Source organism: Carcharhinus amblyrhynchos, chromosome 19 (genome assembly GCF_965287045.1).
Source record: "Carcharhinus amblyrhynchos chromosome 19, sCarAmb.v2.hapA, whole genome shotgun sequence".
Lineage (NCBI taxonomy): Eukaryota > Metazoa > Chordata > Chondrichthyes > Carcharhiniformes > Carcharhinidae > Carcharhinus > Carcharhinus amblyrhynchos.
In genome coordinates this window covers 27,439,487-27,464,412 of record NC_137342.1, presented here as the reverse complement: position 1 = coordinate 27,464,412, position 24,926 = coordinate 27,439,487, and the positions used below count along the sequence as shown (strand labels likewise).

Below are 24,926 nucleotides of genomic sequence, written 5' to 3'. Positions count from 1 at the left end.
CTCTCATAAATTTTACTAAGACTGCTTCAGGGCACCTGATACCAGAATTCTATTAGGCGTGTGCTATGGAAACTGTTCTATGTTTTCTTGAATCACCGTGTATCGCTATCAAATCTACAGTGGGCAGAAATGACTAAAGAAAAATGGACATAATAAATCAGCAATGCACTTGATGAGGGTTTACTTCCATCTGTACAAAGTACTAATGGCGTGCTTGAAACATTTTCTCTGCACAGTGCAATCCCCTCGGATACAATTCATGCTCAAGAGGAAGTAATTATTGGCACTCTGCTGGTGAAGGTGGAAGCTGCTGACCTCGATGAGAATGATAAAGTTTTCTATGAGTTTATTGAGTCTCAGGACCTTTTCTCCTTGGATGTTGGTAAGTCTGTTAGAGCTAACGGCGGAAACTTGTGCATCAATGGGTAGATCACAGAATAAGTGACGATGTTTCTCCACAAGGTCATAGAGGAGTCATTGAGGTTTACAGCATGGAAACCAAGCCCTTCAGCCCAACTTGTCTATGCCACCCTTTTTTTTTAAGAAACAACTAAGCTAATCCCAATTGCCCGCACTTGGCCCGTGTCCCTCGAAAACCATCTCACTCATGTAACTGTGTAAATGCTTTTTAAGAGACAAAATTGTACCCGCCTCTATTACTGCCTCTGGCAGCTTGTTCCAGATATTCACCACCCTCTGTGAAAAGATTGCCCCTCTGGACACTTTTGTATCTCTCTCCTCTCACCTTAAACCTATGCCCTCTAGTTTTAGACTCCCCTACCTCTGGGAACCATGTCATGTAATTACAAAGCTAGGGAGCTAGCCCCTTGAGTGGAGTAAAAACATTCCCTATATTAATTTGAAGAAAAGTAGGGAAAATATCCTTGTGTCTTGGTCAATATTTATCCTTCAAGCGGCGTCATTGGAACAGGTAACATCTGGCTGTTATGTATTTGTGGGATCTTGCTGTGCCCAGATGGGTTGCCTGCCCCACAAAAATAAAAACATTTAAAAATAAAAGTCAAATTGCACCCTGAGAGACCTTTAAAGACCGATGGTCAATTGGTCAACACTGGAGTGCAGTTTACATGACGTATGGTCCACCTAGTTCTATCTCAGTTATTGTAAGATTAACAGCTTGAGTTTCAACTAGTCTAACGTTTCTTTTGTCAGACTCGGGTGATATCACTCTGCAGAAGCGACTGGACTTCGACAGCCCTGATGTTGCAAAAGTCCATTTATTATCCATCAGAGCCTATGATAATAATCGGACACATTCATCCACTTACACCCTGACAGTGTCTGTGGATAATGTGGATGAAGCACCGGTCTGTGATCCAGCATTCACTGTGGGAGCAGGTACGGACTTTGTAGAAGGTCATTTGTCAGTAAAATGTTCTGAATTTCAGCAAGTAGTCCAAAAAAGGAGATGTGGATTTTCTGGGTCAGCATTCCACCCGCAGACTCCAATATGGGAAAAGAAGCCAGCGCAGAATTTTACAGGACAGAAGGAGATTGTGTTTTCATTTCAGACGATTGGATTGAATTCTAATGGGATTATAAATGGAAATCAAATTATTAGAGGAAGAGGTTTTCCTCAAGGAAGGAATAAGTGGATTTACTTTTGATTAATAGAAGTTTGAAATCTTAATACAGCTTAAAATTGAGATTTTTTTCTGGTTGCACTGTGTCATTTCAATTTATGAATTGTGTGATACATCAAGCACATTTTAGCGTTGCTACCCTCTGTCAGACTGCCTTTACTCCAGGATATCACCAGGCTCCTGTCTTTGTAGCAAACCAAATCTCAATTCCCCATTATTTCCCGATATGTCCAAACTCTATCCTGTTCACCCAGCCTTCCCTGAACTACATTCACCCCCTCTATCCCATCATTGTCACCTTTAACTCTTTTCTGCCTTTGCCCCATTCTGCCATCTCCAACCCTATATTTTCCTAGGGCCCTTACTTTAAAGAACAAAGAAAATTACAGCACAAGAACAGACCCTTCAGCCCTCCAAGCCTGCACTGACCATGCTGCCCCACTGAACTAAAATACCCAAGCCTTCTGGGGGCCATATCCCTCTACTCCCATCCTATTCATGATTTGTCAAGACGGCCCTTTAAAGTCACTACCATATCTGTTTCCACTACCTCCCCCGGCAACGAGTTCCAGGCACCCACCACCCTCTGTGTAAAAAAAAACTTGCCTCGTATATCCTCTTTAAACCTTGTCCTTCGCACCTTATACTTATGTCCCCTAGTAATTGATTCAACCAGCCTAGGAAAAAGCTTCAGACTATCCACTTCCTTGAGCAGGGGCCTGTTTGGCATCCATTCTTTCCTTCAACCCATCATTGTCAGGCTGAGACTTCAGCAATCTTGCTCCTGTTCTCCAGAGCACACTCCTTAAAACTTTGCAACCACTGTCCAATCCTTAAAAAAAAAACTTCCTTCATAATTGGCACTTCTGACAAGTTTTTGGTACCTCTCCTAATCTAGTCCTGCTTCTCCTGACTCAACATCTGTTTTCTGTGCAGCCACCCCTGAAACACCTTTGGTACAGCATTTAATGCTAATGTGATTCTCATCGCACTGTCAGTTTTCTTTGGCCTGTGTTTGTTTACAAGTCAGCTGATTTTATGTGAGGTTTGTGTAATAGCACATTCCTATTTTGAGATTTTTGGATAAGCGCAGGGCGTGAAATTTTCCTTGCCTGTTATTTTGCTGAAAAGTTGACGTGAATCCAACACAGGAAATTCCAACTTTGCCAACATGAGATTCATTGCTTCATGCAGGTTTGTGCAGGGCAAGATCTTCCGGTTATTCACATTGGCTGGATCTTCTGCTCCCACTGGTGGCACACTCCCGCCTCGTGGTTCCTGGCAACATGAGGTGAATTCAATGGGAAATCCCATGTATGATGGTTGGAGCAGAAGATCCCATTGTCGGCCAGTGGCGGGCTATATCCCGCCGCTGGGAAACACACAGCGGGGAGGTCAGAGAATCCTAACCTGTATGCTTAAGGGTTCAAGTTTCATAAATAAACATCAATAGCTAAATATCGATTATTTACTCAAAAGCAGATGGCCACACGCAGGATTTAAATACTGTTGATCTGCGGCTGGTACTGGTACAGATCATTTATGTGATTCATTAAGTCACGTAGGAAACTTCCTTTCATTATTTCAGAAGGTTCATTATTAAAGGAGAGACAGTTTAGTGAAGAGAGAATGGGATGAAATGCCAGCATGGTCTTATTTAAAATTCAATATGTTACCACGGAGAGAGAGAGAGAGAGTGTGTGTGTTTTCCATGCTAGGATTGCCTGATGGATTATTTTTTTCCAAGCAGGTGTTTCTCTTGTTATTCCTGAGAATCTTCCGACCTCTGTGTCAGTTTATCAAATCCTTGCAGCTGATCCAGATTCCAATGATTCTATTAGTGTAAGTAAACTCAGAACATTCTTACTTGGTCAAAAAGAAAATATAGATTAAGTTATTATAAAGAAATACTGCTTATTTGCTGGTGATTAATTAATTCAGTCCAGTTTTAAGCAGGAACATGTCTGTATACTCTGTTGGTGTATTGTCTCCATGGGCCCAATATTCTAAATGTACTTGTCTTTCCCTGGATCTCCCCATCTTTCTTCCTTTGAAGCTCACCTTAAAGTCAATTCTTTGACTCAGTTTTTGCTTACAGCCTGCTCTATCAGTTTGTTATAATTTTTTTGCCACATGACACCATAGCGAAGCACCTTACCACATTTTGCTGTGTTAAAGGTTCAATAAAAATGCCACTTATGCTTCCAGATTATGTGAAGTTAATTTCATTGCTACTTGTTACAAATGAAACGGACTGTTAACCAGGTTACTCTGAATTGGCTAACATATATGCAGCATACAAAGTAATTCTCAGAGCACGTGAACGTACATTTGCTTGGAACTTATGCCAAGAGCACAAAGAAAGCAGAAGAGTAGGATGTTGAGAGGAAAATATAAACAACTGACACTTTATAAAAATAAAAAACTCTATAGATGTTGCCTGTATTAAATATTAGTGTATTAATATGACAGATATTACCAGTATTAAATATTACAGTAGTGTGCTAACATTACAGATATTATTAGTATTAAATATAACATTAGTGCGCAAACACTACAGATATTATTAGTATTAAATATTACATTTGTGTGCTAACATAATCTTAGGAATAGTTGATTTCACCAAGCAAATTAAGACGTAAATGTAATTTTCAGAAGGTCAAGTTTTGAGAAACTTTTTAAAATCCTTGATTCAAAACAACTGGAATGTATTAGAGCCCTTGAGAATCATTTTGGATTGTCACAATTGTCCCAACCCACCCATTGAAACCAATTCAATCACCCCTGTTACTGGTCATATGGTAAAATGGGAATATCTATTCTGTTCCTGCCTTCCATTGAATGGTGAGTTAACCTGTCTTTGGAAAACTAGGACAGATTTTTCCCAGGCTGGAGGAAGTAGGCGGGTTCAGGGATGGGCACAGTAGCAAACTCATACAAAGTGATGTTGGGATCTTGACATGATCCTGCCATGGAATAGAACATAAGAACATCAGAAATAGGAGCAGGAGTAGGCCATCTAGCCCTTCGAGCCTGCCCCGCCATTCAATAAGATCATGGCTGATCTGAAGTGGCTCAGTTCCACTTTCCCGCTTTCTCCCCATAACCCTTAATTCCCTTGCCTACCAAAGTTGGTCTTCTGCAGCTCATCCAGTCCACAGGTGACAGCTCCTCGATGTCAGAAAGTTTGTTTTTGCCTGAGCTCTAGCCAGTCATGCCTTCAATAATTTTAAAGTCTTTGCCCAATTTTTAAAATGTTCCAAATTTACCGTGATGAGATACATATTTTATAACATTATAGCGAGTTTTAGCCACCGACAAGAGCTAAAAATGATATCCTCTGATTGTCTGTGACATGGAGATGGGAGATTTACTGGTATTAGAATTGATAATCGTGTACATTCTGAAGAATTCACATAGTCAGGAGATTCAGATAGTTTATTGAAGAGTATATCAGTAAATTGTAAACTGTCTTGAAAATTAACATCTGACTCAAAGTCAGCTTACATTCAGAATCATTATGTCCCTCAGTTCATTTATTATCTAATTTCACATCCCAGTACAGTATTACCGATCAAACCACAGGAACTACTCAGTTCTTCACACTGGATTCCAACAGTGGACTGATTTCAAGAAGTTCCGTATCACCTTTAGATTATGAAGATGGATTGACGGTAAATGACGAGAATTTAACTGTTTACTGGCTTGCAATTATCCTGTGTATTCTCACAATGGTTCTGTGATAGTTTAGCTTTAGTTTGCTTTATTGCCAGAATATTGAGGGGAGTATTTGAGGGGAGACGATGGTCTAGTGGGATTATTGCTATTAATTCACAAACTTGGCTCATGTTCTGGGACGCGGCAGGTGGTGGAATTTGATTTCAATTAAAAACATCTGGAATTAAGTGTTGCCTGCCACACAGTCTGTTTTAATCCTTATACGGTGGACAAATAACTACAAGTAAACGTGTTGTTAGTACAACCAATATTTATTTAAACCCACACAATCAATAATCACCCACCCGACCAACAATTAGCTATCTTACAGGAAATACTAGAATTCAAGTACAATACAAGACCTTGACTTAACTATGAGTGACTGGCAAGTACCCAAGCAGATACTAGCCTTTATCTGTGCATCGGTCTCAGTAGTCCTCTGTGTGGTCTGGTCTGCCACTCTGGCTGTGGTCTTCCTTCCTTCTCAGGTGTGGTGGCTCCCCTTGTGCTGGTCGTCGCTGGCGATGTTCACCATTGTTGTAGCTCACTGGTGGGGTCAGAAAGAGAGAGAGAGATTCCTGGTTGCGCAGCACCCTTTAAACCCCGTTGGGTTTCATACCCCTTTTGGCCATTGCCAATCAATCGATCAGGACTTGATCCCCCTGATCGATAAGAGTCCAATCAGGTGCTACCACACCAATCTCTGGGAGTGCTCCCAACGTCCATGTCTGTAGGTGCTGGAGGCACATAGGTCACATAGCTCCCTCCTAAATAAGGGGTCATGGTGCCAGTGTGACCATAAATTCTCTTTGATCCTGGAGATGACCCATATCCTGTTTATTCACTTGTCTGGGTTACAGCCTGTTTGTCCGTGTCTTTTAAACTGCAGCCTGTTGTTTTAGTTCTTGCCCAATTGTCCCAGAGTGCTTTACAAATCGCCATTCTAGATGGCCCGTATGGCCATATAAGAAGGACCATGAAACCGTTGTCAATTGTCGGGAAAAACCATCTGGCTCACTAATGTTGCTTCAGTGAGGGAAATCTGCTGTCCTTATCTGGTCTGGCCTAAATGTGACAGCAGAGCCACAGCAATGTGGTTAACTCTCAACTGCCCTTTGAAATGGCCTAGCAAGCCACTCAGTTCAAGGTCAACTGTGGATGGACAATAAATGCTAGCTAGCCAGCGACGTCCGTGTCCCATGAATGAATTTTTTTTTAAATTACAGTCAGAAGTCCCAGCAGTCTAGATACACGGCTATAGAGTTTTCAGTTCATTCTCCTGTGAAGAGCCTCAAGAGATTTTATTATAAGTTAAAGTTTATTTATTAGTCACAAGTAGGCTTACATTAACACTGCAATGAAGTTATGTGAAACTTCCCGAGTTGCCACATTCCGGCGCCAGTTCGGATCAATGCACCTACACAATACGCCTTTCAGAATGTGAGAGTGCCCGGAGGAAATGCACGCAGACAAGGGGAGAACATGTAAACTCCACATGGACAGTGACCCGAGCCGGGAATCCAACCCACGTCCCGGGCACTGTGAGGCAGCAGTGTTTACTACTGTGCCACCCCCATCATATAGGTGCTATTATCAATGCAAGTTTTTATTGTTGGGTTTTCAGTTGCAATTATAACCTCTGCTGTTCTTTGTTAAATTGCGCTTGGATATGGAAAATGATAGCAAGATTAATGTTTCACTATCTTTTCCAATAGAGATTTCAGATGAAAGTAGTCGTAGCTGAAACTGGGAAGAGCAGCCCGAAGTCCTGCACTGGCTCCATTGTGATTAATCTTGAAAATCTCAATGATGAATCACCACAGTTCATGTGAGCAGTTTTGATTTTGCCTAATTGGCATTAATGAATTTGCAGTTGTAGATTGTCTCCATATTTTTAAACTGCTGTAAGGACGTTATACGCAAATAATTACTTGTAGAAACATAGTCTATCTTTCTGATTATCATAGAATCATAGAATAGAATCCCTTCAGAGCAGGAGGTCATTCGGCCCATCAAGCCTGCACAACAACCCTGGCCCTATCCCCATAATCCCACATATTCACCCTCCTCATCCCCTGACACTAAGGAGCAATTTAGCATGGCCAATCAACCTAACCTGCACATCTTTGGAGTGTGGGAGGAAACCCAAGCAGACACAGGGAGAATGTGTAAACGCCACACAAGACAGTCACCTGACGCTGGAATTGAACCTGGCACTGTGAGGCATTAGTACTAACTACTGTGCCACCCCTTAATGATGCCCTTGTTTTAGACTCTCTCCGAGTCAAGAAACAGCCAAACAGAAAGAAAGCCAGAAATAGACAAACACTGAAGCACAACATTTGCAGCTCACCAGCTTAGTTTAATTCCTTCATATCTATTTTGTCATGAGTGAATGCTTTGAACTGCTGCCATTGATGCCATTTACTTTCAAACTATATTTTCTACTGAATAATTTTTATCCTTTATGTAATCAGCATTACATCATTTTTCACGTTCTTATTTTGGTGACATGTCTGCGGTCCAATTTATCGAATAACTTTGGCTAATCTCATTAAGAGACTACATATTTGATTTTATTACTGCCTTCAGGCAAGCTTAAACATCCTTCAGAAAATGAAATGTGAAACACATCAGCGATACACCAGGGTATGTTCATTATAATTGGAGAAATCCCATTTACCTGGGATGCTTTCTTTACTTTGGCTTTTCCAACAGCATTGTCTCAGAGAGTGCTTAAGGAAGAGAATTTGACCTAAGATTAACGTTTAGTTTAATTTGATTTATTATTTTCACATGTACCAGGATACAGTGAAAAGTATTGTTTCTTGCATGTTATACAGGCAAAACATACAATTCACAAAGGGGAGAAGGAAAGGAAAGGGTGCAGAATGTAGTGTTACAGTTACAGCTAGGGTGAAGAGAAAGATCAGTTTAACTGTGTAATCCCATGCAAAGAATGGTTAAACCATGTATGTGTCTTTCAAGGGCAATATCACCGAATCCATTAACTATTAATGAAAGCCTGCCCAGGGGAACGTTACTAATAAAAGTTAATGCCACCGACAAGGATGTGGATGATGTCATTTATTATGAGTTTGTGAAGATTTATACTGGCTTTTCGATTGAAGAAGGTAAGATGACACACAGCTGTTTTAAATGCTTGATGTTTGGACACCATGATTTTTGTACAAAAACTTATGACTAGACCATAAACGCACCACTCTGCATTTGAACAATGTATAATAGAAGCTTAATAAACATTAAGAAGAATTTTTCATTCATAATTCATGAAGTTAAAAGCAAGAAATATTAGATATATCCAGCAGACTTTAGAGAGAGAGAATGAAAAAATGGTTTGAATGGCCATCAGAACTAAACTTAAAAGAAAATCCCTCACAGAATCCCTACAGTGCAGAAGGAGACCATTCAGCCCATCGAGTCTGCACTGACTAATGTCTACTCCCACCTAACCTACACATCTTGGAACACTGAAGAGTATTTTTTATCAAGTTCAATCCACCTAACCTGCACATCTTTGAACTGTGGGAGGAAACTAGAAGAAACACTCTCAGACAGTCAGCCAAGACCAGAATCAAACCTAGATCTCTGGCGCTATGAGGCAGCAGTGCTAACCACTGTGCTGCCAATCCAATATTGTTTATGACCATCTCAGAAAATAAAAGCCAGGAATTTCCTGTAACGGTAATACTGGTGATGCACCCTGATTCTCCAGTAATATATTAATGATAAATTGTATGAATTTGAGTGGGCCACAATTGTTGTGTTTGATCACGTATAATATAACTTTGTGCTTCAAGGGTCCAGATTTTACAGTCAGCAAAAGATTGGCATGAGCTGTTCATTAATCTCATATTCATTTACAAACCTTCTCTAGGTTTTTGCACTGGAAATTGGAGTGCTTAGAAATCCATTTCATTGCAGGGACCTCTACTAGAGATGTAAGCAATGTAATGTCTCTTTAACCAGTTACACTGGAGCATCATTGCTGTGATACATGAGCCAGGACTTCCTGGCCATTCACACCCCACTGGTGCTGTCAGTGAGGACAGAGAATTTGGCGCTCAGCCAAACCTTCATTCACTGCAACAGAAGGGGAGAATCCCAGCTGTGAATGAGAGCAGAGAGTTTGATGCTCAGCCAAACCTTCGTTCACTGCAATGGGAGGGGAAAATCCCAGCTGCTAGCAAGGTCGGAGAATTCGGCCCATGGTCTGATTTTAACTCATTCAAAATCCAGCACTTGCATAGAGTTAAAATTGAGCCAACCAGTTTGAATTGGAAAGTATAAGTTAGAATGGTCAAGTCAATGCAACATCATGTACAGAAAGAACAAAAAAATGAGACTGACAGAGAGAGACACGAGAGACAGAACAAAAATGTTAAAAAAATACACCTATGAACATCTCCAACAATAATTAAAATTTGAAAGAATGAAACTCCATAATTATAAAAATGATTTTTCAAGGTCAATGATGTGGTTTGGCAGTAATTAAGATTATCACACCATTAACAACTCACTCACCACTTGAAAGGACAAAACCTAACTCTTTTGGGGGTGTGTTTTTGGATGTTTATCATGAAAGTACAATGCATTCACACCGTTCTGTGTGTCTTGACGCCAAGCCTGTTGGCAAGATACCACAATAATGCAGCTTTTGGAGTAACAGAGCACCTCTGGCAGAGCTTCCTAATTTCCACAGATAACTGTAAAAGTGTGAACATCAGAAATTGCTGTTTGAGTTACTTTTTAACTGTGGTGAGTGCCGATAGCCTCATGGTTATTTTCACTTAAATTTGAGCCTTTGTTATTTGTTACAAGTTTCTTATGGAAATGTAGATTAACACAACAGACATGGAACTCTACTGCACCTTTTTAAAGTACAGTCCAAATCAACTTTATAAAGTGGTTGATTTTGAAGGGTCGGCGGTTGAAATTAGATTCTGTTATCTGATTATGCAAAGATTTGCCCCTATAAATAGGCTTTATATAAAGTAATTTTACCTATCTGTTTTACATTGTCCTGACCTAACATTAAACTGAAATATTTAGGACAGTATATTTTAAAGTTTGAATCCCTTTGCAGTGATCATGCCATTGAGGAATTATTTTGATACCATTTTATTGGTGTTTAGTTTGAAAACCACTTTTGAATTATTGAGGGCTTTTTCACATCCGCTGTCTGTAACTCATTTTGCATGTGAAATAATGCAGTGATCAGTAATTGGTTACAGCCAACTCGCCAGCATATCTTACATTTTTTGATGCATCTTGTTATAATCCTTATTAAACTCAATGTTTTATAAGTATATAAATTCCGGGGATTTGGCTTAACCTAATGGGAATTGCCTTTAGAATAAATCACTTAATGCAATAGAAATTGACCATGATGTTTTTGAAATCCAAACACAAAACATCGGAAAAGTTCAGCAGACCTGACAACATTTGGAGAGAGAGAGAGAGAGACGGAGATGACATTTCAAGATTGTAATGACACTTCCTCAGCCTTGGGGATTGGGCTGTTTTTGATGAATGAGACTATGGCTCAGAAATGTTCTCCCACATCTAAACAATATATATTGCAAACTTTACTATACATTCCAATCAGATCATCTGAGATTTTGTTAGTTTACATTTACAAAACGATTTTAATGAAGATTTATGTAAATTCTTTAGGGATGTTTCACTTTTGAACTATTAACTATGAAGACAAACTGAACAACAGAAGCCTCAGGCAAAGAGCTCAAGAGAGACTAAATAAATGTTCACATTAGCCGGGATTTTCTGACATCCCACCCCACCCTCCAGCAGCTGCTGGCGGGATCTTTAGATTCCGCCAAAGTCAATGGCCATTAGCGTGGCCCGCCACAGGAAATTGTCTTTTCTGGGGCTGGCAGGAAGGGCTGGAAAATCTGGCAATTGTCTTTTTTTAATATTTTACTTATTAAGAATCTTACATGATCAGCCTAGAGGAAGAAGAATTTCAAGAAGAAATTAGATCTATGTCACCTTATACCACACCTGTGCCTCCCATCCCTAATCACTGACGATGCTAATTTGTAAGAGAAATAGAATGAAACCTATGTTCAGTTTAATAAAGACTCTCAGGCCTGAGTTCTCCAGTCTCACATACTCTGCTACTGCTGCCAGTGAGAATGGAGAACTGCATTCTCAGCAGTGGGACTGGAGAATCTCAGCCCAGATAATTATTCTTCAGCTTCCTGTGGCAATCAAACAAACATTGGTAGATGAATATTATCAAAGAGATGTAACTATACGTATTTAATTATAAACACAGCCATTCCCACCCTTAATATGTGCCACTGTGCATGATACATGAGACTATATAGCATCAGATAATGTTATTTTGATTGGGTGAGTGACAAAGTTGACAGACATCTTACACTACATTAGTTTTGATAACTTGAATAGCTTGTTGGCCAAGGCTATGTCTATTCTTCCCCTGAAATCCATTTGCAGAACCTCCATAAGTATACTATCTCACATATTCATCACTTGATATGTGTAAAAGGTGTATTTTAACAATTTCTTTTATGCATCTATTTTTGAATTCATCTCCTGTAATGCTAGAAATGGGTTAGATTTAGCTGGATTCCAGAATCCGTTGATCTATTCCCATTGAAATCCAAAATACAACATCAGCCTTAACCTGTCATTTTCCATTGAAATGATTCTTTGTGCTCTTCATCACTACTACTGGCAAATGTGCATTATTCTACTGATCAGATTAATCATTTTTCATCATACATCTCCTATAATGGTGAAACCGTCCTGAGCTCTCCTTATATCGATACAGCAGGCTCAAATGGTTATTAATACAACCTAATTATCACTCCCTCAACAATTGCATTCAACATCCTAAACCCATATTGCCTTTTCCACAAGAGCTGCACATTATGCCAACAATTTCAAAGTATTTTCCACTAAAATCCCAGGTCCCACCCCTGTGCTACTTCCTGTCACTTATTCCTGTGCATTTATCTGCCACAGCTTCATGATTCTTAATTTCCAACAACAAGCAGGGATTCCAATTTTGTCCCAGTCTCCAGTTTATCCAGACTTCTGTGCATCTGGATCATTTGCTTTCTAATATTTGCAATGTCTCCCAAATTGTTCTCATTGACAAATTTAATGAGCTAGCAACAACCACCAAGTCTTCCTATTTTTATTAATTTATGGGATATATGGTTAGCACTGCTGCCTCACAGCGCCAGGGACCCGGCTTGGGTCACTATCTGTGTGGAGTTTGTACATTCTCGCCGTGTCTGCATGGGTTTCCTCCAAGTGCTCTGGTTTCGTCCCACAGTCAAAAGATGTGCATGTTAAGTTGATTGACCATGCTAAATTGACCCATAGTGTCAGGGGGATTAGTAAGATAAATACATGGGACTGTGGGCTAGGGAGATAGGGGCTGTGTGGAATTGCAGTCAGTGCAGACTCAGTGGGCCAAATGGCCTCCTCCTGCATGGTAGGGATTCTAAGATATAGACATTTTTGGCTGGAAGGTATTTATTACCCTCCCTGGTTGCCTGAAAGCAGTTGTGAATCAACCACATTGCTATCAAATGTAAGCCAGACCTGGTGAGGACAGCAGATTTCCTTCCCTAAAGGACATTAGTGAACCAGATGCCTTTTCCTGACAATCGATGATGGTCTCATGGTCATCAGTAGATTCTTAATTCAGATATTCTTTGTTGATTTCAAATTCCACCATCTGTTGTGGCAGGATTCAAACCCAGATCCCCAGAACATGAGCTGAGTTTCTGGATTAATAGTCTAATGATAATACCACAACGCCATCACCTCCCCTTCAAGCCATCAATACACATTAAAGCAGTGGTGGACCTCACAGCGACCTCTGCTATATCCTCTCGTCATCGCTTTGTTGTTGTTGTTGCTCCAATAAGAATAATACCTGTTCTTAATTGCATTGAAATACCTTTCTGTATTCAGTGATAACTGATAATTTCAAAAAGGGGATTGGCTCAGAGGAGTTACCAAGCCAACAGTGAAGGGAAAGTTAACATCTGTTGCCGTAAGCATTTACACCGGCAGCTCAACAATCTACTCCTTTCAACTGTGAATGTCTCCTGCTGTTTAATTTGCCAGCTCCCCTGAGTCAGGCCGAGAAGAAATGGATGGAAAATGTGTTAGTATTTATTACTTTTCAAATAGCTTTTTTCTTTATTGATCGTAAAATGTCTGCCGCTGCTCTTGAGGGCTGTAGAAATATTTTAGAACATAGAACAGTGCATCACAGGAATAGGCCCTTCAGCCCACAATATTGTGCTGAACATGACGCCAAATTAAACTAATCCCTTCTGTCTGCATTTGGTGCATATCCGTCTATTCCTTGCTTATCTAAAAGCCCCTTAAATGCCTCTTTTATATCTGCCTCCACCATCACCCCTAGCAGCACACTTCTGACACTGACCACTCTCTGTGTAAAAACTTGCCTCTCACATCTCTTCTGAATTTCCGCCCCCCTCACCTGAAATGCATGCCCCTTAGTCTTAGACATTCCAACTCTGGGACAAAGGCTCTGACTGTCAAGCCGATCTATGCCTCTTACAATTTTACAGACTGCTATCACACCTCCCCTCAGCTGCAGAGAAAACAACCCTAGTTTGTCCAGCTTCTCCTTACGGTTCAGACCCTCTAATCCAGGCATGCCCTCTACTCATCAGCACACAGATGAATGAATAAATGACAATTGTTTGAATGCCTGATGTGAAAAGAAAAAGCTGTACAATACAAAATGTGGCACTCGTTTTAGTAAGTTCACAACCATCTCTTTCACTACCCAAAGTTGCTAAAATATACCATCGTGGAAAACTCAAGCGCAGGAGCAGAGGTACAATATTGTTAACAGCAACAATATAATCACATAATAAAGTACCTGATGTAAGTAGTATTCTATATTAAAGTACTTGTGACAGGATGTTGACAGCACACATTCTGGATAAGTAATTCTGACCAGCGAATAAAATGCAATAACAATTTCAAAAAATATTCTGTATCCTTATCAGCTCTGACACTATCTGAGAAACCAAGCTCAACTTCAGCCAAAGTGATGACTATTTGTACAATCTGTTCACAGACACAGGTGAAATCAAAATGGCCTCTCCCTTGGATTATGATGACCCTAATACACTGACCAGTCCCATACTGGAAATAAGAGCTTATGATTCAGACAGAGTTCATTCCTCCACTGCCACACTTACAGTCCACATTACGGACATTAATGACAATCCTCCTCAGTGCTCCAGGCATCTCTATATGTGAGTACCACTTCAAAAATTATTGAAATCAGAATTGTAATTCCGGTATTATCTGCCAATTGGGCAATAAGTCTTCTGAGTGCTGAAAGGACCACTGTGGCATTGAGAGTAAAGAACAAAATGGGACCTGGGTTGTGGAAGAAATATATCATACTTTTCCAACAAGTGGCATTGAGAGTGTGTGTGAGGATTTCCACAAGATCATTGGTCCTATTCTTTACTGAAGAAATGGGCCAGAATGTTACTGTGCTTCGCTGGGCACATGCCTGATCCAAACACGTGGGTGCCAGGCAAAAGGCGGGGAATTACAGGCCGGTTAGTTTAACGTCTGTGGTAGGTAAAATGTTAGAATCCGTCATTAAGGAGGAAATTGCGAGGCATCTTGAAGGGAATTGCTTGATAGGGCAGACGCAACACGGTTTCATTAAAGGGAAGTCGTGTCTGACAAATTTACTGGAGTTCTATGAGGATGTGTCTAGGGCGGTGGATAGAGGAGAGCCGGTGGATGTGGTCTTTCTGGATTTTCAGAAGGCGTTTGATAAGGTACCTCACAAGAGGTTACTGCAGAAGGTCAGAGGACATGGAGTTGGGGGTAGGGTGTTAGCGTGGATAGAGGATTGGTTGTCAAATAGGAGGCAGAGAGTGGGGGTCAATGGGTGCTATTCGGATTGGCGGTTGGTGACTAGTGGGGTGCCCCAGGGGTCGGTGCTGGGGCCTCAGCTATTTACCATTTATATAGATGATCTGGAGGAGGGAACCGAGTGTAGGGTGTCGAAATTTGCTGATGACACCAAGATTGGGGGAAAGGCAAATTGTGCGGAGGGTGTGGAGAGTCTGCAGAAGGATCTAGATAGGCTGGGCGAATGGGCCAGGAAATGGCAAATGGAATTTAATGTTGGCAAGTGTGAGGTGGTCCACTTTGGTAGGAAGAATGGTAGGAAGGACTATTACTTACGTGGCGAAAAACTGCAGCAGGCGACGGTGCAGAGGGACCTCGGGGTCCTTGTGCATGAGTCGCAAAAACCCAGCCTGCAGGTGCAGCAGGTGGTCAGGAAGGCGAATGGGATGCTGGCCTTCATAGCGAGGGGGATTGAATATAAAAGTAGGGAGGTCTTGCTGCAGCTGTATAGGGCATTGGTGAGGCCGCAGCTGGAGTACTGTGTGCAGTTTTGGGCGCCGCACCTGCGCAAGGATATTTTGGCCTTGGAGGGAGTGCAGAGGAGGTTTACTAGGCTGATACCGGAGTTGAGGGGGTTGAGCTATGAGGAGAGGCTGAATAAACTAGGCTTGTACTCGTTAGAGTTTAGAAGAATGAGGGGAGATCTCATTGAGACGTATAAGATGATGAATGGGATGGATAGGATAGAGGTGGAAAGACTCTTCCCGCTCAAAAAAGACAGTAGGACTAGGGGGCACAGCCTCAAGATAAAGGGGGGGCGGTTCAGAACGGAGTTGAGGAGGAACTTCTTCACTCAAAGGGTGGTGAATCTCTGGAATTCTCTGCCCGTTGAAGTGGTGGAGGCTGCCTCGCTAAATATTTTTAAGAAGCGGGTTGATGGGTTTTTGATAAGAGAGGGGATTAAGGGTTATGGGGAGAGGGCGGGAAAGTGGAACTGAGCCACGACAGATCAGCCACGACAGATCAGCCATGATCTTATTGAATGGCGGGGCAGGCTCGAAGGGCCAGATGGCCTACTCCTGCTCCTATTTCTTATGTTCTTATGTTCTTAAAACTGCAGAAGATGATATCAGGCGTGTGTCCTAATGTCATGGTGCATGCGTGCAATATTGAGGTTGGCAGGCACACGCGGGAGGCAGAGCCATGCCTAATGACAATTAAAGGGCCAATTAAAGCCATTAGAGAGTCCATTGACGAGATTTTACATTGCCCATGCCATTTGGTGCTAATCACACTGACAGAAAGGGTAGGCAGGCATTGTGCTTTCGTCAGTTTGTCATCCACAGATAGTCGAGGGCTGCTGCAATAGCAGGTGGACCAGATACACCATTGATGGGTTTCTACCGTATTGAAGCATTCTGCACTCTGGAGTTCAGTGGGTTTGAGTCCCACTCCAGAGAGTTAGGCACAGGGGCTCACAATCCCAACACAGCTCTGAGAGAGTGCTGCACTGTCTGTGGTACCAGTGCTCGATGTAATGTCAATCTGAGATCATGTCTAATCTCACAAATGAATGTAAAAGATCCACCATTGGAGCTTGCTGTGCAAAAAGTGTTTGGCCAGCACAATTTCCACATTTCGCTGTGACCACGCTTCAAAAAGCAGCAAGACACTCTGGGGGGACATCCTGAAATCATGGAAGCTGCTGGAAAAATACTTATTTGTTGCATTTTATTTCTCCATTGATCTAAGTAGATGAAGGGATTCCCCATCCCCCACCCCGACTCTTTCCCCTTTTCCCTCACCCACAGCTGCCACAATCTTTAGGCAGGATCTGTAGTTGTTCAACGCATATTTCAAAGCTGCTGTATACAAATATATTGAAGGTTTTAGTCAGGATCAGTTCATAGCTGAAACGTTGCAGTATTTACATTAAATTTATTCCCATGTTGTGGGACCTATCTGTTTTTCCTATTGGAAGTTTAATTGAAATCGAAGTCCTGGTGGAGACCATTGCATGATGTGGAGATGCCAGCGTTGGACTGGGATAAACATGGTAAGATATCTCACAACACCAGGTTAGAGTCCAACCAGTTTAACATTACTATCATTAGTATCACTATCATTACTAACAAATAAACTGGTTGGACTCCAACCTGGTGTTGTGAGACTTCATAATGTGGAGACCATTGCACCCAGGGGGTGTCCAACATCCACCCCCAGCCCCTCCACCTCCCTCCAGTGGGATAGTCTGTTTTTGGGGAATGTTGGGTGGAATCAGGCCTAGCACACCTGGCACCCATGGATATGCAGGCAACTTAATGGATGTGAATAATGTAGGTAAAAGTTCCTGATTAATAGTGTTACATCACTTGCAACATGATGTAACATTATTGTGTCAAAGTCGCCAATCAGATACAGTAACGCAATTAAAAAGCAGTTAAAGTTACTTATCATCAGAGATTATTATTTATTTCAAGAGTCTACCTGATTTTATTTTGGTGAACATTGTGTGTTACTAGATTACTGCAGATTCACAATTCTTGATTTAGCCTGAAGATGCTGAACCAATGTTATCATAGAATCCCTTCTGTAGCCCAGAAGGCAGCCATTCAGCCCATCAAGTCTGCACCAACAAAACATCCCAGGCCTATCCACATAATCCCGCATACTTACCCCGCTAATTCTCCTAACCTATACATCTGAGGGACAAGTTTAGCATGGCCAATGCACATTTTTGGATCTTAGGAGGAAACCGGAGCACCCCGAGGAAAACCCACACAGAAACGGGGAGAATGTGCAAACTCCATATGGACAGCCATCTGAGGCTAGAATTGAACCTGGCGCTGTGAGACAGTAGTGCTAACCACTGCAACACCGTGCAGCCCCCACTTCAAGATTCAAAGATACAAATAGCTCAGCCTGGGACGGGACAGAAAGTTTAACTAAGCAGAAGCCTTCCAATGCATTGTGTCATGAGCAATTAATATAGGCATATTGAATATGGACTAGCAAAGATTCCTGGCGATGTTGTCAACTTGTATGATTTAAGAGTTAATCTTACCTTTCTTTCTAATCTCTTATAATGACAGAAGGCAGATTGGTTCACTTTACACTGAACTAAATTGTTCTGTACATTATTATTTGTACAAAGTACTGGTTGGCTCATACCTGTCTACTCAGAGCCCCCTGCAGTGACACTAATTGCATTCCTCTCAAGCAGCTTAAAGCACCTATTGATATCCCCCAAGGCTGTTTATTAACCCAGCATGAGAACAGGAACTGCAAGAAATTCAGCTGAGCTACAATTTGTACATCCCAATTCAATGATCATGGCCATTTTCAGAGTTTAAAAAACAGATTATTATTATTTACACATACACCATTGATTCCTACACTTCTTAATCACAGACACAAACCATAATCCAAATTGTATGCATCAGCAGTTTATGGAGTTGGTATTTAAAATTATGTTTAAATTACCTGATGGTTAGTTCCAGTTGTTTTTGTCCTGACAATAATTTATTTAAACATTCAAAACTATGGGACCTTGTATTTCCAATTTTCCACAATGCAGGTGGATTTACTGCTGAACTGTTTAAAGTGCCTGTAAACCCAGCACCACCTTTTTGTGTTCAACCAAATAAACAAAATCAACTTAACTAAGTTAAAAAGGGGCAGCTCCCTAAAAGGAGGGGAGCCACCCAAAACTAAATGGAAAGGAAACTTAAAACATCAAATTAAAATGTGATTAAAGGTCCCTTCAATGCCCAGCAGGCATGGAAGGCCCTCAGACACCGTGAGCTTCCTTTCCAGGGACATCTGGCTGTGAATATAACCGTGGTAGGGGGCAAACAGTCGGCTAGGATGACACCCTTGATCATCTGCTGCCTGGACCTGTAGGTGGGGCCTGTAAACCCAGGACTGTTCAGCTGAGCAACCTATTTTGGACCAAACCCCCCCCCCCACCAGTAAACTAAATTTACAAAACTGAGGAACAAAATACAAAGGCAGCCCCTTAAAGGGATACCACACCAAAAGAAACAGAACTCCGAAAAAAGGTGTGGATCAATGAAGCACCCCAGTCCCCCATAGTGGCCATCGATTACGGAAGCTCAGCTGATTACCATGCAGCACACGAGACTGTTTAAGAACCCTCTGCACACTGGTGTTTGGACTCTTTGGAGTCCTTGTTCTCCAGTGGCAACAGTGAACCGGCTAAAGTGACAATTTCAGCAAAATCGACCACTTCAGCTGTTGCATTATTGAATGAATCCCAGATCAGCAGATGTGACCGCATTACTTTAATTTCCCCCTGAAGAAAACTGCTGATCCTTTAAGTGAAAACTCACCAACAAGACATTTTAAAAAATTAACAAGGTACCAATAGGGAATTGACAAGCCATTAATGTGGTGTTAACAGGGAGTTAACAAGGCTTGTGATATTCAAGTTAATAACAAACCATTAATAAGAAATTAACAGTTAACAAGGCATTAATAATCATATGTTCAGGTTGTTTCTTTTCCCCTTTTAAAACATGGTCACTTCCTGATGATGTTTTGGTTTCCTGATTTAAGAAAGGATAGAAATGTGTTAGAAGCAATCAGAGAAAGATCACTTGACAAATGGACCAGGACTGGGACCAGATTCAGATCTTCTGGATCTGAATCTGGATCCGCTGGAGTTTAGAAGAATGAGAGGTGATCTTATTGAAATATATAAGATGGAATTTCCCCATCCTGCCTGCCACGGGAAGCGTAGCTAACGGGACAGAAAGTTTAGTGGATCATTTAAAGGTCTGTTGATCTTGAGTGGGAATTTCTGGTCTTGGGGTGCGCTCCAACACTGTCTCTACAGCGACTGGGCATCCTTTTTAAAGCACTGAAAACCCCCCACCATGGATAAAGGGACCACTGCCCCCGCAAGCACCATGGCAATCCCTGCCCCAATTTCCTTGCACTCCCAAAAAGCATCTGGATAACTCCCCACATCTGCATGGATCAGGGCAATCACCAACCCTCGCCCCAATGTGCAGCAGAGTAACCTCCCCCCAACTCCCCCATGGACCTCCCCAGAGGGTCTGGCCCTGGCACTGCCAGATTTGTACTGCCACATTGGCCCTGATAGGGTGGCACTGCTAGTTTGACATTCTCAGGCTGCTACTGCCAGGATGCCAAGGGACAGTGCCAACCTGGCAGTGACTACCCTCACAAACAGAGGAAACTTACCTGTGTACCGTTCATGTTTTACAAAAGCAGTTGTAAACCTTGCAAACTCACAGTGGACAGCCATTATTGGACAACTTTATTTGCACTTCTTCAAAAAAGAGGACAGCAGAGTGGGCAATTATACATACACATAATGTTCAGATCTTGCAATATACCACTAGGTACATGTCAGAATTTATGCTCCATTAGGCCTCCTCCTATCCCTCCTTACCTAACCCCATCAACATGTTCTCTAACTCCCTCTCCCTCATGTGCTTATTTGCCTTCCTCTTGAGTGCATCTAGCAAATTGCCCATTTTAAGTATTCTCCTAGTAAAGATGTTTCTCCTGAATTCCCTATTGGAAGTTTTAATGACTATTTTATCTTTATGGCCTCAATCCTGGTCTTCCCTCAAATATACAAACTTTTCCACTGCTTTTTCTTCTTTGGTTCTGAAATGTGTTTAAATTGATGTTTGAGTTGGAGGCAACATTGATCCTTTTTCTAAACATGTTTATTAAATGGCTTTAACTTTTACCTTTCTTACATTTTCCAGCATTGAGCTTGCTGAAACTTCCCCAGAGGGCACTCCAGTTGTATCACTGAATTGCTGGGATAATGACAGAACGGCGGTTAACAAGATCCTGCAGTACACAATGATTCTAGACACATATTCAACAGGAAGGTTTAACATTACTGACAATGAAATTACTGTAAGTACAATTTAAGTCCATTGAACTGCTGCAGAATTAAACTTATTCTTTCCTTATGTGACTATAATAAATGACTTCAAAGCTATTTCTGATTCCCAACATCATAAAAGAACTGCAAAGTGTTATTTTATATTGGGGGAGACTATTAAAATCCTCTAATAACGCTGGTCAAATTCTTAATTTCCTTTTACTTTTAATTGCCAAATTCTTATGGAGTTTAAAGGATTTCTACCTGTGCAGCAAATAAAGGCACAACTATCTCATGATATGCTCCAGATTTGTCTTGGCAATAAGTATGGACAATATGGATACAATGGCCGGAACTCCACTACCTCGCCCACCATGGAATCACAGCGAGTGAGGGTCCGACAATGGAAATCTCTGTTTGACCTCAGGGCAGGAGTTTCGGGTCTCATCCGAGCGAGGTCATAACATCCCACCCAATCTGTTTGTATTATGTAAGATTTCATAAAATTAATAACTGTTACAAAAGCTAGCAACTAGAAAGGATGTTACTCCCCATCTACATGGTAATAAACATGTGGAACAGATCGCCAACACAATTGCCAAGCACTGAGAAACAACTGAAAGAGCAAAGCCAGCCAAATTGTACGATCACCATCAACTCCAAATTCACTCTGAGTTATACATGAACTATTATGACTCTCTCCATGACCTTCATGACTGCCTTAAGATCCTCCAATTCTTTATTCTTCTCCATTCTGGGAACACAATCAGCACTAGGTTCCAATATTCGAGAAACAGGTCAGCACCATCTTTGTAGGGTGAACAAAGAAAATTACAGTACAGGAAGAGGCCCTTCGGTCCTCCAAGCTTGCACTGCCCATGCTGCCTCACTGAATTAAAACCCTCCACCCTTCTGGAGACCATATCGCTCGATTTCCATTCTATTCATGTATTTGTCAAGATGCCCCTTAAAAGTCACTATCGCATCTGCTTCCGTTATCTCCCATGGCAGCGAGTTCCATGCACCCACCACCCTCTGTGTCAAAGACTTGCCTCGTGCATCTCTTTTAAACCTTGCCCCTCGTACCTTAAACCTAGTAATTGACCCTTTCACCCTGGGAAAAAGCTTCTGAATATCCACTCTGCCCATGCCCCTCATAATCTTGTAAATTATGGGGTAGACAATAAATGCCCCTCTCCAGATCACCCACACCCTAAGAATAAATAAAAAAATACATATAAATTTTGTTACAGGTTATGCTCAGAGAAAATTTTCCCCTGCCGCTGGTCAATTCTCTAAACAAATGCTCATCCATTGATCAAATGATAAATTATGAATCCATGACATCCATACTTTCTAGACTCTATGATCTGCTGCATCCCAATCTCAGTTTGCCTCTTGAGCAATTGTCCTTCCAAGTCTTTTTGCAAAAGTCAATTGCATAGACGATCATAATCAACCCCTAACCTTCTCGAGTTCGAATTTCCAGTGGCTCTAAAAATGTTCCAACAATATTCCTGTCCTGGACACAAGCAACTGATCCTAAACCCATCCATTTTTGGGAGAACAAGTCATTGGGGATGATCACAGCTTGCAAATAGTTACTTTTTTGGATTCTTCATATCATCTTCAAGCTAACTTGAATATGATAACTTGGGGCTAAAGGGATCGAGGGATATGGGGGGAAGGTGGGATCAGAATATTGAATCTGATGATCAGCCATGATCAAAATGAATGGCAGAGCAGGCTCGAAGGGCTGAATCCTGCTTCTAGTTTTTGTGTTTCTTTGTTTTGAACTATGTATATAAGAACAAAGAAAATTACAACACAGAAACAGGCCCTTTGGACTTCCAGGCCTGCACCCAACCATGCTGCCCAACTCAACTAAAACCCTTACCCTTCCGGGGACCATATCCCTCTATTCCCGTCCTATCCATGTATTTGTCAAGATGCCCCTTAAAAGTCACTACCGTATCTGCTTCCACTACATCACCTGGCAATGAGTTCCAGGCACCCACCACCCTCTATGTAAAAAATCTGCCTCATATCTCCTTTAAACCTTGCCCCTCACACTTTAAACCTGTGCCCCCTAGTAATTGACTCTTCCACTTTAGGAAAAAGCTTCTGACTATCCACTCTGCCCATGCCTCTCATAATTTTGTAGACTTCAGTCAGGTGCCCCTCATCCACTGTTGTTCTAGTGAGAACAAACCAAGTTTCTCCAACCTCTCCTCACAACTAATGCCCTCCTTACCAAGCAACAACCTGGTAAATCTTTTCTGTATCCTCTCTAAAGCACATAATACTCATGCATAATAACACAAACTATAATTTCATCATTTATTCAATTTCATACAATATTGTGAATTGAGTGTTACAACAAATCAATTCTCAAATTCCACTTCAGCATTGTCATTTTTGAAGCTTTTAATATTAACAAGCGTGTAGTGTGAAAATTGAAATGGTTCTTGCTGTGCTGATGGTTAAACTGCTTTTGAATAAGGTTGTAAAAAATGTGGAAAAGGAGCATTGCCAGCCCCCACTATATCTGTGCTTCACAATGTCACTCCACAGATTTGTTTCAAGTTCACTGGAATAAAATCAGATAAAATGCAACCAAACCCAAAGTTTGAACTGAGATTGAATCTCCACTTTACCAAGGTTAAACCTTCTTGGATTGACTACAAAAGACAGTAATATCAGTGTAATCCCCTGCATAAGGTATTGATTCACTTACAGTGAACAGCTTTGCTTATTTTGCAGGTTGGGAATTCACTTTTGCAATATGATGATGGCTCATTTGCTGCAGTTAACTTCCAACATACAATATTTGTTAAGATAGAGGATAATGGTGTCCCTCAATTGACAAGTAAGTCTGTGTCTGCATATGATTTACTTAGTAGGCAGCTTGTATACTGATGTAAGCATGAAGTTGAATTACTTTGAATGAGCCATTTCATAATTTGTTTGTCCAGGCACCTCCACTGTTATAGTGAAGGTCACACCTGTGAATGAAAGGACCCCTTTCTCCGGATCAAGAACATTCAGTATATTTGAAGACAGCCCAATTGGGGCTCTTGTTGGAACAGCAGCATTTAGCGATGGTGACCTACCAGAAAACAATGTGAAATATTCTATTGTAGGAGGCAACACTGATGTCCCACCCAAGTTTTATATTGAATCTGACTCAGGTACTGCAAGGTTTCTATTTATATTTCTCACTGAATATGTCTTTGTGTTCTTTTTCAGTGTAAGTTCCACTTAGCAACTCATTAGATATAAAACCTGTTGCATGATCCTCATGAGAAAATTGGGCAGAATTTTCCCATCCTGCCTGCCACGGGAATCATAGCGAACGTGCAAAGATCCGTTGACCTTGGGCAGGAATTTTCAGCCTTGGTGTGAGCGTGGCCGGAAAATCCCAGACAAAGTTGTCTTTGAGAGCTATATCATAAGACCATGAGATATAGGAGCAGAATTAGACCACTCGGCCCATCGAGTCTGCTCCACCATTCAATCGTAGCTGATTTTTTTTCTCATCCCCATTCTTCAATCTTTATCACTCCTACTGGAAGATCTGTCAAGCTGTGATTTCCTTATTATACATATATATTTCCTTATTGTATATATTTTCTGTATAAGTTGCAAGAAACAATACTTTTCACTGTATGTTGATACATGTGACAATAATAAATCAAATCAAAAACTAGAATGGCTGTGACAGGTTGAAGACAGACTTCAATCAAATAGACTTACCATTGTTTCAAGTGTAA

At 41.3% G+C, this 24,926-nt stretch overlaps 1 protein-coding gene across 1 annotated transcript in view; it reads left to right on the top strand.

Moving 5' to 3' along the window:
- The window catches only part of LOC145355610 (protocadherin Fat 4-like), a 143,787-nt gene that overhangs the window by 103,794 nt on the left and 15,067 nt on the right, over positions 1 to 24,926 (top strand). Inside the window, exons 62-70 of the mRNA XM_080207855.1 lie at positions 237 to 382; positions 1,174 to 1,359; positions 5,136 to 5,278; positions 7,037 to 7,149; positions 8,310 to 8,455; positions 14,464 to 14,644; positions 21,029 to 21,185; positions 23,917 to 24,022; positions 24,129 to 24,344. Coding sequence (XP_080063981.1) covers positions 237 to 382; positions 1,174 to 1,359; positions 5,136 to 5,278; positions 7,037 to 7,149; positions 8,310 to 8,455; positions 14,464 to 14,644; positions 21,029 to 21,185; positions 23,917 to 24,022; positions 24,129 to 24,344 — 1,394 coding nt within the window. The remainder of the gene's footprint in view (positions 1 to 236; positions 383 to 1,173; positions 1,360 to 5,135; positions 5,279 to 7,036; positions 7,150 to 8,309; positions 8,456 to 14,463; positions 14,645 to 21,028; positions 21,186 to 23,916; positions 24,023 to 24,128; positions 24,345 to 24,926) is intronic.